The 14,565-nt window shown below is 54.1% G+C and overlaps 1 protein-coding gene across 1 annotated transcript; it reads left to right on the top strand.

Moving 5' to 3' along the window:
- The first annotated feature begins 3,952 nt into the window (after positions 1 to 3,952).
- Positions 3,953 to 12,966, top strand: LOC132321532 (hydrocephalus-inducing protein homolog). The gene is made up of 13 exons (XM_059835031.1): positions 3,953 to 4,062; positions 4,866 to 5,002; positions 5,867 to 5,994; positions 6,111 to 6,299; positions 6,693 to 6,842; positions 7,990 to 8,229; positions 8,510 to 8,678; positions 9,236 to 9,464; positions 10,018 to 10,216; positions 11,079 to 11,178; positions 11,725 to 11,824; positions 12,321 to 12,489; positions 12,778 to 12,966. Exons 1-13 carry the CDS (start codon positions 3,953 to 3,955, stop codon positions 12,964 to 12,966), a joined length of 2,109 nt encoding a protein of 702 aa, XP_059691014.1.
- Positions 12,967 to 14,565: the final 1,599 nt, after the last annotated feature.

The following is a 14,565-nucleotide window of genomic DNA, read 5'->3' as shown; positions in this document are numbered from 1 at the left end:
GAGTTAACTTGGACTTCCTGTCGCTGAAGCTGGAGAGAATGTCCCAGAATAATCCCCACTTTACTTCTTTTGGGTTAAAAACCCCACAGATACTTCCAGCTCTTGGCCTTGCATGTGTTGCACCATTTGTCTCCCTTTTTGCTGGTGTTTTGCTTGCAAGTACTTGTATGCAGGTGGCTTTTCCTCTGAAGTGCCTTGATGCCTCCTTCTTTGTTTCAGCTAGCTGTTCGATGACGCCTTAAAGCGCAGAGGGCTTGTATCCCCTGGTTTCTTTGTTACTGCTCTTTACATGGTTGTTATTGCACCTCCGTGCTGCCGTAAATATCTGTTCCTGTGTCGGGCTAAGAGGTACCCAGCAGCTGTGGGTTCCCCGGGTTAACCCGGGAGAGTCAAGTGCCCATATGTCCTCTGCGGTCCCTGCTGCGGCGCTGTGTTCATTTCCTTTCAAGCCAATGAAAGAGGAAGGAGATTCCCAGCATCAGGCCTGTGTCTGTAACTTCCCGCTCCTCTGTCCTCTCTTCAGCTGTTTAACAAAGTCACCGAAGCAGAGGTCACCCTGCAGAACAGCGGCAAGGTGGGATTCACCTACGCGGTGCTCAGCCCCAGCGCGGCCACTGCCGACAGCCCTCTGCCCGGCGTGCCCCTGGTCGTGCCCAGCACGGTGAGTACGGAGGTAGCACAAGCGATTAACCCTGGCCCTTTGTCAGGCTGCCTAGGAGAGGGTTGTAGGGGAAAAAAGAGAAAAAAGCCATGAAAAAACCCACAGAAGCAGCCAGGAGAGAGAGGGCTGTAAGCAATTGCTGCTGGGGGGCAGAGAAGGTCAGGCAAGCGCGGTCCTAATAGACTGCCTTGAATGGCCTTTGCTGGTGGGTGGCTCTGCTGTCATTCATCAGCCACGGGCGGGAGGCAGGAGTGCTTTGGTAGCTCTCCGGACCCCAGCTGCTGAGCTCTCTGGTTGTGCCGGCACTGGCGCGGGCCGGTGCAGGCTCTCCCGAGGGTCACCGTACCCAGGTTGTGTGATCGGAGAGGACTTAGTCCTCATCCCTGCCTGTAACAAACCCTGCCTGCCCCCTGCCAGCACTGACTGGGTGAGACTTCAATACTCTCTGGCTTGGGCATGAAGCTCTTTGGCCAGAAATTGTAACAGCCCCTGTAGCGGTCCCTCGCTCCTCCAGCTTTGCTGCTCTGCAGCAGCTTTGTGGGGCAGTGAGGGGGCCAGGGAGGAGCAGGGCTGGAATAGCAAGGAGAGGAGTTTGCAGCATCCCACCATCCCAGCTTCTCAGTCCTGCATGGATGTCTTTGAGCTGAAGCAGTGTTCCTATCTTGGACACTTTTTGCAATGGGAAGAGGAAGCCAAATGGCTTTCACGTTCCCCCATGCCTGTCTCCTACAAGGGATGACACGCTGATGCCCTCTTCCTGCAAGCTTCCGAAGAGACAGCTCTGCTCGGACCCGCGCAGTTGTTGCTGTAACAGCATTGTCAGCCCTGGCAGCTTGACAGGGCTCGCTTTCGCTGGAGCTGTGTTGTGTGCTGGAGTAAGAGCTCGGGGGACCAAGTGGCAGGATCCGTCCCGCTCAGTAGCTTGTCCCTGCAGCGTGGAGGGGAGCGGGGAGCCGAGGGTCCAGCCCCGCGTGCAGAGGGCGAGCTGAGGAAAGCTGCGGCTGTGTCCTGTCACCCCGAGCTGTGTTGCCGTCTGCTTGAGTTTGCTCTCGACCTGGCTGGCGTGAGCCCAGCCCGGGGATCGGACAGTCCTTCTGGAAGCCCGGAGAGGAGGTGACCTTCCTGGCAACACCTTCTTCCCTAGATCTCATCCTAGTCCCTGCTCCTGCGTTTCCAGAGATGTATGTTTGCAGGTCATCGTGAGCCCAGATAGGCTCATGCACCCTCGATGTAACCGCACAGGCAGGAGATGTTTGGTTGGGGTCGTTAATAAGGGGTGAGGCCCTTCGACAGCAGCCTGGGAACCACCGACGTGCTGTGAGAGTTGCTGCTGGCTCTGCTGAGAGCGCAGGCACTTCACTCGTCTTCCACAGCGGCTGGTAAAAGAGCTTTTATTTCTTCGGTCTGGCTCTTGCTAGCAGACGGTAAACACCGTTAGCAGAAGAGCTGTGCTCCTGCTGAGCGCAGGGCAGTCTGTGCTGTGGGAATGCATCCCTCCAGGCCCTCTGAAGGACACAGTGCATCCTGGTGTAGGAGACTTGAGCTTTTGGGTAGAAGAGAGCTAGAAGGCGATGTTGTCTGATGCTTTCTTATCTTTGAGAACCTGCCTTCTCTTCTCAGCGTGTCTATCGTCTGAGCCATCCCTCCACCAATCCCTCTTTGGTTTGCATTCCCTCCCTCTTCTCTCATGCCCTGCAGGGTTACATTGGACCAGGCAAGGAGCAAGTGCTGAAAGTGTACTACCTGCCAGGAGTGCCGGGAGTCTTTTGCAGGACTTTCCAGGTCCAAGTGGGTCACCTGGAGCCGAAAGCGATCTCCCTCAAAGGAGAGGGGATCTTTCCCAGGACCTACTTGGACCTGCCCAGGAACACCAAAGGTGAGCACTGCCTGTCTGCTCCCCAGGTAGGTCCCTGGCTTTTTCCCCCATGTCATATCATATGGCCATAGGGCAGCTCCCACTCATCTCCAGCAAGCCTGGAGGTTTCAGGGCTGTCAGACCAACACTCAACCCTCTGCTTGCTTCCTGAGTGTCTAGCAGACGAGCCCATGTGGGCTTTGCCCCGGGAACCATCCTGCAGAGCTTGCCAGCGTATCTGTTGGTGGCCTGCAAAGATGATGCCTAGACAGAAAAGCTTGGGAAAGCTGTAATGCAGGCTGGCAGGGATTTTGTCAGGGTTGGCTTTGCATCGCATTGCAGGGGATGAGATGCTCCTCTGTGGGGAGGAAGATGGGTGGGAGTGAACATCAGGATTCAGAGAGGAGTAGCAGCATAGATTGCTAGAGGGGTTTGTTTCTGGGAGAGGCCAGCATCCGGGGAGTGGGACTTCCCAGCTTAAATGGGCATGGTGCTGTGCCCACACTTCTATTTGTGGATGTTTTCTTCCTTCAGGAAACAAACAGTATGAGAAGATCCTCAGAGGCAAGAGCAAAGATGGACTAAGACAGCCAGAGGGATGAAGCAGTGGTTCTGGGGGAGGCTGCGGCTGTGGAGCCACCCACGGACAACTCGGGCACCGTGGTGAGAACGACTGCTGCCCCGTTTGTCATGTGCCACCCTCCTGCCGTGTCACTTGGGCCCCTTGCACCCTGCAGCAGGCTTCCCGGGGCCCTGCTGGCACTTGGGACCTCCCTGCCCGCATCTGGCCATGATCACGCATCAGCTCAGCGTTGCCCCGGGGGCTGCCCACCTCTGGTAGTTGTCCCTCCTGTAGATGCACCAGCTTCCTGACTACCCCAGGGAGAGATCCTGAAGACCATGCTCATGTGATTGAATTTATGGTACTCTGTGAATGGAGACACAGGTCATCGCTGGGGTGTTTGTGGCTCACACCCCAAGCCCTGCCAGGTTTACAGAGCTTCATAGCAGCAGCCTGACTGCACCCTGGGACCGTGCTGTCAGTGTTTGTCTCCAAGAGGCACCAGCTTTGTCGTGGTTCCTTTTTGGAGAGAGCTTTTGTCCAAGCTGCTTTGGCAGTGGCTGGGGGCAGGCAAATACTTGGAGCGCTGGAAGGTTCCTGGCTTGTCTGTCTGTTTGTCTGGCCAGATCAGCTTTTATAACAGTGACCGGACAGGCAAAGATGCTGGAGTTCATTTCCCCCCAGATAAGGTCCTGTCTAAGAGAGCAGGAGGTGTCAGAGACACTGAGCAGGGAGACAGGAGGACCCCATCACCCCTCTCAACAAGAGCAGGGTGGGATCCTCTTTCAGAGACAAGCCTCTCCCTTGGGAAGGACCTTTGCTAACCAGCCACCATCTTTGCTTTCCTCAGTTCGACACTCGGCTGCAGATGCAGATGGAGCAGGTGCTGATAGAGGAACACGCCCTGGAGCAGCAGAAAGCTCTCGCCTCTGGTCCCTCAGAGGACACTGCCTTTGACCAGCGTGCTCGTCGGAAGCTTCTCAAGTTAGTGGGGACTCCCGTATCCTATCTCCAGGCACCCTGAGGGCAACACCCGGTGGCACACCCCTGCTCCTGAGAGCTCCTTGTGTGCCTGCAGAGCTGGGAATAGCTGGGCACTCAGCTCCCCACCGATGATGGGTTCTGTTCTTAGAGCTGAAGGGGTCCAGTGCTGACCGTCAAGCCCATCCAGACAGCACAGACAGCATCCCTGCTGACCACCTCTGAAAGAGGGAACTCAAAGCTGGCATCTTTGTTCCAACTAACAGATCCCACTAAGCAAAAAGAGCCGGGAACGGCACAGGTTGACAAAGCCTTGACAAGCCCTACATCAGGTGGCTTGGGTGCTGGTGGGACTGCAGGGCTTGCCTAGGTAACTTGGTCCTTCCTTTTGCTCCTTCATGAGGAGGGACGGGCACCGTAGGCTCCAGTTCAGGAGGAAGAGGGTCTGCAAAACAGATTGTTTAGGTGTTTTCCTGAGTGGGATTGCTCTGGCAAAGGACCTTCCCATGAATCTTGTAGGTGTTGATTACTGCATTTACCGGTGCTCCTCTGGGGACAGATCTGGTTGCAGAGCAGTACAAATGAATTTTTTGTTAAGGTCCCATTGGTAGCTGATAAAACCTAGGACATACCCTCCCCATGACTTACCAAAGACTTATTACCAGGTGGTCAGGCTTGGGTTTCACTGGCTAGAGTTGAGCTTTTACAGCAGTGAATACAGAAATATCCATTTTATTTGCATCTTCCATCCACTTGGAAACATAGCCAGGCTGTGGTTTAAGGGCTCTCCTTACTCCTCCTTTCAGAGCTGAGCTTCCCGAGTATGTCCTGGACTTTGGCTACGTCATTCTCGGGAACATCCACACACACATCATGAAGATCACCAACACCAGGCAGTTCCCTGTGTCCTTTCACACTGACGGACGTGTCCTGTGTGACACAGGTAACCAGTGCTGGGGAGACTTCACGTGGGCTTGAAGGAGCTGTCTCTGACAGATTAGCTTAAGCCACTGGACGTGGGGAGTTTTCCTGAGTGCTTGTTTGTATAGCTTTGTCCTCCTTAGTACGCCCTGCTTGGTGCCTCGGAGCCTGAGTTCTCCTGGCCAGCAGTGCCCAGAGACCTGGCCTGCCTGTGGCTGCCCTAACACGTGATTGCAGGGGCGAGCTGTGCTGATCACCGTGGTCACCTCTCAGCATGTTCTGCTCTTGGCTACCGTGAGCATCATCTTGAGTTTTTGTGCATGCGGTGGGTTTGCATTGCAAACAGATGGCTCCTTGGTGTTTTGGAAGTGCTTTGGTTTGGAGCTCGTAATGTCACAGCACTTCTGTTCAGCCTTTATTAAGAAAACAGCCTGTGAGGTCCTCTGGTGTATCAAAATAGGCTTCCGAAACAGGCCTTGAGGTAAGGCTGCAGTGCCATCAAACGGTGACTCGCTGTGTCTGAGGGCTGGTCAGGTGTCTCCTCTAAGTTGTTTTCCAGGGAGCACCACAGCACAGGGGAATCATAGCTGCAAGTTCTCCTTTGGAGAGGTCTGCACATCCTTCCCTGGGATGCCTGATAAAGGAATTACCAGCGCTCCTCAGCTAGTATGTTTCCTTTTGACCGTGCGAACCTTGGATTCTGGCTGTGAAAAGCCTTTCTCCTGGAGCGGTGACATGGGAGAAAGAGTGGCAGGCTTCTCTGGAGAGGCAAAGAGCCCTCTTCTTCACAGACCTGCCAGCCAGGACACCCGTATGGCCTTAACGTGCTTGCGACGCATTTCATGTCGCTTGAGTGTCTCAGCTGCTTTATTTTCATCTGTTCAAGGTTTCAGCGTGGACCTGGACCATGTGAAGCACCTGCCCTGCTGCAAGACCAAGACATTCGAAGTGCGCTTCGACCCACCAAGTGCCAACCTGCCACTGGGAGCGGTGGACGTGCTCCTGCCCATCAAGGTACCTCATGGTCCCTCACCTCCCTGTGCCTGCACCACTTTTTGGGGCAGGCATCAGGTTGGGGACAGCAGTAGATGTCACTTGGGCTCTCAGCTGGATGCTCTGTCCTTCACTAGGCAGCCAGAGGCCCCACGTTTCATGTCCGCCTCCGTGCCAACGTGACTGTGCCGTCCCTCTGCCTCTCCAGGGACAGACCGGAGTTCACTGTCCAGTGTGGGCAGTGCCAGGAAGAAACCATGCAGCTCCACAATCACCTCCAGGTCCCCTGTAAATGGTTCATCACCATGAATGAGCCTGTTAAGAAGGTAAAGCACAGACAATGTGTAGCGCCTAACTTCTTGGTTGGGTTTTCTTTGCCTCTCTTGCCTTTTCTGCCCCTGTGGCTGCCTGAGCACTTGGGCTACAGCTCGTGTGAGGAGGCTTTAGAGAGTACAGAGCAAATCTGGTTTGCCTGGACCTGTTCACTAGCTGATGCTTTACTTCTCTGCCGTCTTCCCCCATTCCTCCTCCAAGGACAGTGCCTCCCCATCTGCCTGCCCTGCTTATATGTCTTCCCTCCAGTTCTAGAGCAGTGGTGGCCACGGCTGGTCTGGATGCGGATGCTCTCAGCACCGTGACAGTATCTCAGAGCACTGCAGGACCCGAGGGTCTGTCCTCGCAGACCAAGGAGACCTCCCACAATTGTTTTTTGTGCTCAGGTGGACAAACCTTTGCCAGTGAGGGTGCATCAGAAGCTGCTGCAGGAGTTGAAGGCCAAGCCCTGTGTCTTCAAGGGGCTGCCTTCGGCTGGAGCCCTGGCCCCAGGACAGCGCTGCAACGTGCGAGTCAGGCTTTCCCTGCCAGAAGAGGTGAGATCAGCAGGTGTCACCCCCAGGAGGTGCGGCAGGGCAGTGTGGTAACAAGAGCCCAGCACAGGGAGGAGGAGATGAGGTCTGCCTGCACATGGAGCTTTCTGCAAGCCCCGTACCCATGTTGCCTCAGTTTCCCCTGCAGCGCACTCTTCTGAGAGGGGCTTTGAAATGCCAATGGGGACCTGGCACAGAGAGCATCAGGGCACTGCGGTGTGGCTCCCTCTCGGCGCATGGGGGGAAATCTGCCTGTTTCCCCTCGTCTTCCCCCTTGCATGGGTGTGTTTGCAGGCTGCAACGCCCTGGTGCAGAGCGGCTGGCACGCTCGCAGGGGATAACTAAACCTGGAAGGGCCGACCTAGGCTAATCCTGCTGCTGGTACCAGCAGACAGAACAGCCACCAGACCCCTTCCTGGGCACGGCAGGACAGTCACCTGTAGTGGTATGCTGCCAGCAGTCCCTGTGGCTCTGGCCCAGCCTGCCTGCACGTTCCCAGGCAGTTTGGGAGTCAGCATAGAAGATGGAGCATTCCCAAAGGCAGTCTGTGTGTAGCCACCATGACTTCGAAACTGGCAGTGGGTAACAGTATGGACACGAGTGCTTCCACACCTAGGAAGCGTCCCAGGGATGTTTGAATTGCTAGTAGAGCTGTAACCATCTTGTCTCTGGCTTTAATCAGAGCCAAGCATTGAGCAGAGAGGAAGACCCTTATCTCTAGCCAGTGAGAGCTCATCTGCCTCCTTCATGTAGCTGATGTTTGCCTGATGCATGAGTTCCAGGACTGTGTCTGGGCAACATCATAACCCTGAAGAAGGAGGTGAAGCAGCCCCTGAGTGCTGTGGGAGCTGAGTCCACCCACGAGGACCTTTCTTATGAGCATTGTGCTCCCTCATGACTAGTGGAAACATGTGGTAGTCTGTTTTAGATCCATCTGATCCCCAAATATGCAGTTCCACTTCACAGCAGGATTCATCCCCATTACTCAGAGCCAGCATGCAGGTGCCATAGCCCCTGCTATAAGTTACTATCTGTTTTCCATTCACCTTACAGGTGCTGGTAACATCCCTGACCTTGGGGCAAGGGTTAACTTTGAGGCCCTGTCACCTGGGACTTCATGGAGGAGCTCTCTGCACTTCTCTCTTTTCAGAAGTCCTACAGAAGCAAGCTGAAGGTTAACATTTGCCAGAGCAGCCAGCCCCTCCAGCTGCAGGTCTCGGGGCAGGGGCTGGAGCCACAGCTGGAGTTGAGCCCCGCAGTGCTCGAGCTGGGAGCGGTGCTGCCGTACAGCCGTGGGGCGGAGGGGACGGTGGTGGTGAAGAACCCATGCGAGTTCCCCATCGAGTTTTACTTGCTGGAGTTCGACCAGCAGTACCTTGCTGAGGAGCAGGTGAGAGGGAAGGTCTGGTCTGCACGTGCATGCTCCCGTAGCTCCACAGGGCTCCAGTGTTCCCAGGCTTGTGCCGGGGAGAGGGAGGCAGTCCCCAGGGCAAAGCCTGGTGGCATTTCAGGGTTAGCCAGCTCGGCTGGCAGGCTGTGGAGGGGCTTGGATAGTCCATGTTGTTGGGAGGAAGGAATGAGGGAGAAGATGGGTTGGCTGGGGAGTCTGTTCATGGGATGGAGGTCAAGAAACACATCCCATCTATGGTTTCTCTTCCCTACGCACAGAGATCCTGCGGATGCTCAAGGACTATGATTGCCACAACGCCTTCTTGCTGCCTCCGCATGCCCCGGGTGAGAAGCTGCCCCCAGAGGTGCTGGAGTACTATCAGGACCAGAAAAGACTGCAGGATGAGCAGGCAAAGCACAAGACTGGGGAACCAGCAGGCCAGGACAACGGTGAGGGTTTGGCATTGGCTGTCCTGAGTGTGGACACAGCAGGGAGTCCAGCCCACCTCCCCTGAGCTCTCCATGACCTCATTCTCCATGGAAAGCCCATGCTTTTAGCAGCCACCTGTTGCCCAGCTTGGTGGAGGAATTCCCGGGTGAAAGTCTGTGGCTTGGAAAGCGCATCCTCTGCCAGCCCTGCGTGCAGTCTAAGCAAGCTCATATCTGCCTAGCATGGACTGGGGAAATAATCAGGTTATCCCCTTGTGTCCCTCATCCACAAAGAGTAGGACTGGATGAGTTCTTCATCCGGTAGACCCAGGTCTAATATCACTAGCTCTTTTGTGTTTGCTCCTTCCCAGCAACAAAAGCACAAGCTCAAAATTCTCCTGAGAGCAGAGACAGCCTGGGCAGGCTTCCCTGGGCAGGGAAACTCTGCCTTGGGCGTTTGCTTTCTTGGGAAAATTTTCTGTCTTTTGCATGTGGCCATGCAACGTGGCGAATGGCAAAGAGCAGGTTGCCTGGCCATGTTCACCCTCTTCTTCCCTCCCCATGTCCTTCCTCCTCAGCAAACTTTGAAGATGTCCAGTCTGTGTCAGATCAAGGAGGAAAGCACTCTGCTGGGATTGTTCACACCATCTCATCCCATAACTCAGTCATTCCCTCCTCCATTTTTGAGGAAAGCCAGTCCAGCAAGGTGGACTCTGAAGTTGAATGTGGAGAGGAGGAGGAGGAGGAGGAAGGTGCTGAAGAAAGATGTGGAACAGGTAATAACGCAAAGCCCTTCACCTATTTTATGTCTGTTGTGGCAGCAGGGCCTCAGTGGAGGACTTCATTGTCATCTCCATCACTTCACTGCAGCCTGGTGCCATCTTCGCTCCTGTGGGCCCTGAATCCACTCTTGCATATGAAGTCTGTAGGATCCTGAGAAGCGTCTGGGGCAGGGACAAGGGAGAGGCCAGGGAGGTTTTGCCCAGCTGGCTGGGCTAGCATCCCTTTTTCTCCCAGCAATTCCCAGTCTCTTGCTCAAGCATTCCTCGCTGGCTTCGATATCCTATAACAGCCACGAGCTCCATAGCCCCGCAGCAATGCTGTGCCATGGGCGTCTCGATGCATTTGTATCTTGTCTGCTGGTTGTAGAGCAGTCCAGTTGTTCCTCATCTGCCTTTTGTTGGATACACTTGTAACACCAAGCTGCCCCCCCGGGACCTCACCTCTCAGACTTGTGACATAGAGAAACCGTTAAAATGTGGTTTCATACACATGGCTAGGGCTGCTCCAAGTTGCATTCAGTTGCAAGGCTAGCACGACCGTTGAGCAACTGGTGCTGAGTGCCATCTTGTCTCTACAGGAGGGACAGCAAGACCCTGGTGCTGCAAAATAGCGCCCCACTGCCCGTGGCCTGGCGGGTCAGTGGGCTGGAAAACCTCGGCGAGGACTTCTCCGCGTCACAAGATGAGGGAATCGTTGCTCCCCACACGGAGTTTGGTGTGCATCTCTATTTCAAGGCCACGAAGGCTCTAAGCATTAAGAAGATGATCCGACTAGAGGTGAGGGGGACTGTGCCCTCCCTGGCAGAGCAGGGCAGAGTGATCGCTGTGCTCCTAGGGAGGGAGACTGTGCTTGAAGGGTACCCTGCCAAGAGGGCAAAAGGATGAGCCTTCCTGAGATTCCTTTCTACCTGCATTGCCGGGGGCCAGGCCCTTAGCAGCAAGCAGCTCTCACTGAAGGACAACATTTTGGAAACTAGGTGACCACTAGGGTGCTCTTGTAGCTGAGCTTCACAGGGCAAGTACTCTGTGGAGTCTGGAAGAGATGTACTGCTGTACAGCACCTCAGGAAGAGGTGCTGCCTCTGCGTGGCTGACGTCTGGGTTACAAGGCTTCATCCTGAGCCCGTGCATAAATTTGCTGCTGTGCATGGTTGAATGCTGTCGTTTGGTTGTCCAGACTTGGGCATGCTCCCTGCAGCCATCCTGGAGTCTGGGGCTCTTAACATAGAGCAACAAACTCTCAGCCTGGGATTTTGTTCCCCATGGTTTAGGGACTGTGTTTCAGTGAGGGTGCTGGGTGGTTGAAGAGGAGAGGGTTGGTCATCAATGCCAGGTGCTCTGGGACACCTCACACTTTGTGTGGTTGCTCTAACATCACCTTGCTTCCCAGGGCGCTTTAGCAGCAACACTGCTGCTAGAGGAGTGCCGAGGTGGGCTGACAGGGTTTCTTACTGCGTCAGAATCTCGCTGGGTCAGCCCATGAGATGAACAGGTTAGGAAAGCTTGGGAGTCCACAAATGCTTGTCAAGTAGGGGAGGCCATGGTGGAAGCAGCCGGCAGAGGCAAGGCCTCCTCGTATGTTGTCTAGCAAAAGAATTGAGGAGAATGGTCTAAGCAGTGTTTGTTTCCTGCCACCTCAGGTTTCAGGTGCAGAAAACATGCTGGGGATCGTTCAGATTGAAAATATCCAAATCCTTGCGGAGGTCTATGGTGTTGCTCTGAGCATCAGCATGTCTAAAGGTGAGTGGATGCCCCCGAAGCCAAGTAGTCCGGGTGCATGGCATTGCCTTGGCAGGTGGGCAACCAAAGCACTTGGGACGGGATGGGGTACCATGCAAGCATGGCACGGATACGTAACGCATGTATCCTGCAAGCTGCATGGAGTGAAGCACTGTCAGGGCACAGAGAGAGCCTTGAGTCTCCCACCTCCAAACTTTGAAGTGTGCAACTTCATGTGCAGTTGGATTTGGGGGCTTTGGAACAACAGTGATGTGAACAAGCAGTTGGCAACTTCTGAGGGCTTGGCATGGCACATAGAGTGGTTGGATCTGTGCTTGGAAGCAAAGAGATGGAAAGCGAGCTCCTTAGCTGCTAAACCCTACAGATATTCTCTGAGGAAGGGAAGGGGCAGCAAAGTAGCTAGAGAAAACTTCCCAGAAGGGAAACTTGCTGAGAAGGGGTTTGTGCCACCTGAGAACTCCAAATCTGTATCTTGTCACCTGGTGTAGTCTGCAGCAGCTCACAAATACTCACCATTTCTTACCTCTCTCTGCGGGTTTTCTTCAGGTGCGGGTGGCAGCGTGGATTTTGGGATGCTTAAGGTCCTGGATGATGCAAAGCAAGTGCTGACTCTGAAGAACCAAGGGAAGTACGAGATTGCGTGCAGGTGGGTCCAGCTGCCTGGTCCGTGAGTGCATGGTGCCACCACCTGCCCAGGCCTGCATTCTCCTTCTGTCCATGGTTAGAACCTGTTCCCATGCTGGCTACCTCATGGTGCAAGTAAATACAAAACCTGGGCTCTCCAATCTCAAATACTTTAATAGAGCATCCAGCCATGCACCAGCAGTTCTTCACAGCTCAGCAGGAACCAGAAGGAGAGACCCTGAAATGTAAGCCCCTCACTGCTGAGATTCATTGCCGCCTTTGAGGGTCAGCTCATTTCTCTTTATGAGACTCTTGAAAGGAAGGAATGAAGAACTTTGGTGTCAGTTAGCTTACAGCACTGCTGATTGTCTGCTCTCTGTGTCAAGATCTGGGATTCCCCGAGCAGAGCTGGACCCTTTACCTTGTATTATTTTTTATGGTCCTATGCAAAGTCCCGGCTGTGCTGGTGGCACCGGTATTTTTAACTGCAGAGGTCTGTTCCTTCCCTTTCACCCCAGTTTCAAGCTGGAAACCGTGGATACCGACATACGCGACTTGGCATCCCACTTCAGTCTCCAGCCGCAGAAGGGCATGCTGACTGCCTCCGGGCACCCCGTGCAGGTCCGGCTGCTCTTCCACCCCAAGATGGAAATGAACATTGAGGACAAACCCATCCTGCAGTGCCAGGTGAGCTGCCTGGGCCAGGTGGTGTTAGCACACCGTGTCTTGGGAGTGTAAGCAGGACCTGTGTCTTCGGGAAGGAAGGCTTTAGTTGGGGAATCCTCTCTCATCCATATGCAATAAAGTCTTTCAGAAACCATTTGTGATGCTTCCTAAGCAGAGCTGAAGCTCTGGCTCTGGAGGAGGCATTTAAGCAGGGAGGGTGAGTTGATGGGGACAGAGATGGGGTGGCATCAGGGGACAGAGAGAGAGGCTGGCCTCTGCTGCATTTACCAACCCCTCCTCCGGTTGCAGGTGATTGAGCCCAGCATCTGTGAAGGAGGTGAGACCATTGCCATCGTCCCAGTAAGGGTGACAGCGAAAGCCCCGTTCAGCAAGTCCAGCACTTACCCTGCCTCGCTCATCAACTTCAGTGCCATGATGAACGGCAAGAGGAAAACCTGCACCTTCTATCGCAAGCCGAGTCCTAAAGCCCGGGGTTAAAGGACAAGTTCTGTTTTGGTTTTGTGATCCCCTGCAGAGAAATAAAGGCGAGCTTAACACCAAGTGACCGGGAGAGTCAATAGAAATCCTTTATTAGTTGCAGACAAAAGTGATAGAATATCCCTAACTCCCTGTATAGTTATATAATTCTCAAACAAGGGGTAAAAGGAAAAAGAAGGAAGAGTCAGCATAAAGAAGGCAGAGTAAGTGTGAAGAAGGAAGAGTAAGGTGAGTGCTCCCTCAGCAAGTTTGCACACCACACCAAGTTGGGCAGGAGGGTAGGAAGGCTCTGCAGAGGGATCTGGACAGGCTGGATCGATGGGCCCAGGCCAATTGTATGAGGTTCAACAAGGCCAAGTGCCGGGTCCTGCACTTGGGTCACAACAAACCCACGCAATGCTACAGGCTTGGGGACGAGTGGCTGGAAAGCTCCCCCGCAGAAGAGGACCCCTGGGTGTTGATTGACAGCCGGCTGAATGTGAGTCGGCAGTGTGCCCAGGTGGCCAAGAAGGCCAATGGCATCTTGGCTTGTATCAGAAATGGTGTGGCCAGCAGGAACAGGGAGGTGATTGTGCCCCTGTACTTGGCGCTGGTGAGGCCGCACCTCGAATGCTGTGTTCAGTTTTGGGCCCCTCACTCCAAGAAGGACATTGAGGTGCTGGAGCATGTCCAGAGAAGGGCGATGAAGCTGGTGAGGGGTCTGGAGCACAAGTCTTGTGAGGAGCAGCTGAGGGAGCTGGGGTTGTTCAGTCTGGAGAAGCGGGCCTGAGGGGAGACCTCATCGCTCTCTACAGCTACCTGAAAGGGGGTTGTGGTGAGGTGGGTGTTGGTCTCTTCTCCCAAGTGACTAGCAACAGGACAAGAGGAAATGGCCTCAAGTTGCGCCAGGGGAGGTTTAGGCTGGATATTAGGAAAAACTTCTATACTGAGAAAGTGGTGAAGCATTGGAACAGGCTGCCCAGGGAGGTGGTGGAGTCACCCTCACTGAAGGCGTTCAAGGAACTTGTGGACGTGGCACTGCGAGACATGGTTTAATGGTGGTGGTGTTAGTTGATGGTTGGACTTGATGATCTTACAGGTCTTTTCCAACCTTAGTGATTCTGTGATACGGGATAAACATGTTTTCTAACATCAAAGAAATTACCATTCATGGGGTATAACAGTCAGGTATCTCAACTCTGGGGCCGTGCTGTGGGGTTATTACCGTGTTCTGTGTGTGTTCTGTGGCGGTGGGATGTGAAACTAAATACTCTAGAGGGACACAAAGAGGGGATTCCAACACCACACTTCAATCCTGCACGTTGTTCCAATGTTAAATATGAATAAAACTTTCCATCGGAACATCCCCAAGCCAATCCCAGAGGAGCCGTGTATACAGCTGCCTTGCAATGACAATGGTCAGCAAACCTTACCATAGTTATTTGCGGCTCCGTCTCCAGGGGGGTTCCCTTTATAGGACAATGCGTATGTGGGATGCCACCTGAGGGAATGTAGGAGGTATTGGTGGTGTTACAAGGTGAATCTTGATTTTGCCACCCTTTTGATGCATATCCCCAACAGGTGCACATATCTCTGATCAGGGTCCTGAGCCTACTAATC

This window comes from Gavia stellata, unplaced genomic scaffold (genome assembly GCF_030936135.1).
Source record: "Gavia stellata isolate bGavSte3 unplaced genomic scaffold, bGavSte3.hap2 HAP2_SCAFFOLD_105, whole genome shotgun sequence".
Taxonomy (NCBI): Eukaryota; Metazoa; Chordata; class Aves; order Gaviiformes; family Gaviidae; genus Gavia; species Gavia stellata.
The sequence above is the reverse complement of the archived record's forward strand: the minus strand, read 5'-3'. Positions and strand labels throughout refer to the sequence as shown.

Bases quoted from the DNA above. Each gene is read 5' to 3' on its own strand.
- LOC132321532 (XM_059835031.1), top strand. From the start codon at position 3,953: ATGGAGCAGGTGCTGATAGAGGAACACGCCCTGGAGCAGCAGAAAGCT. The intron at 4,063-4,865 runs GTTAGTGGGGAC...TCCTCCTTTCAG, and splicing joins GCTCGTCGGAAGCTTCTCAA to AGCTGAGCTTCCCGAGTATG. The intron at 6,843-7,989 runs GTGAGATCAGCA...CTCTCTTTTCAG, and splicing joins GGCTTTCCCTGCCAGAAGAG to AAGTCCTACAGAAGCAAGCT.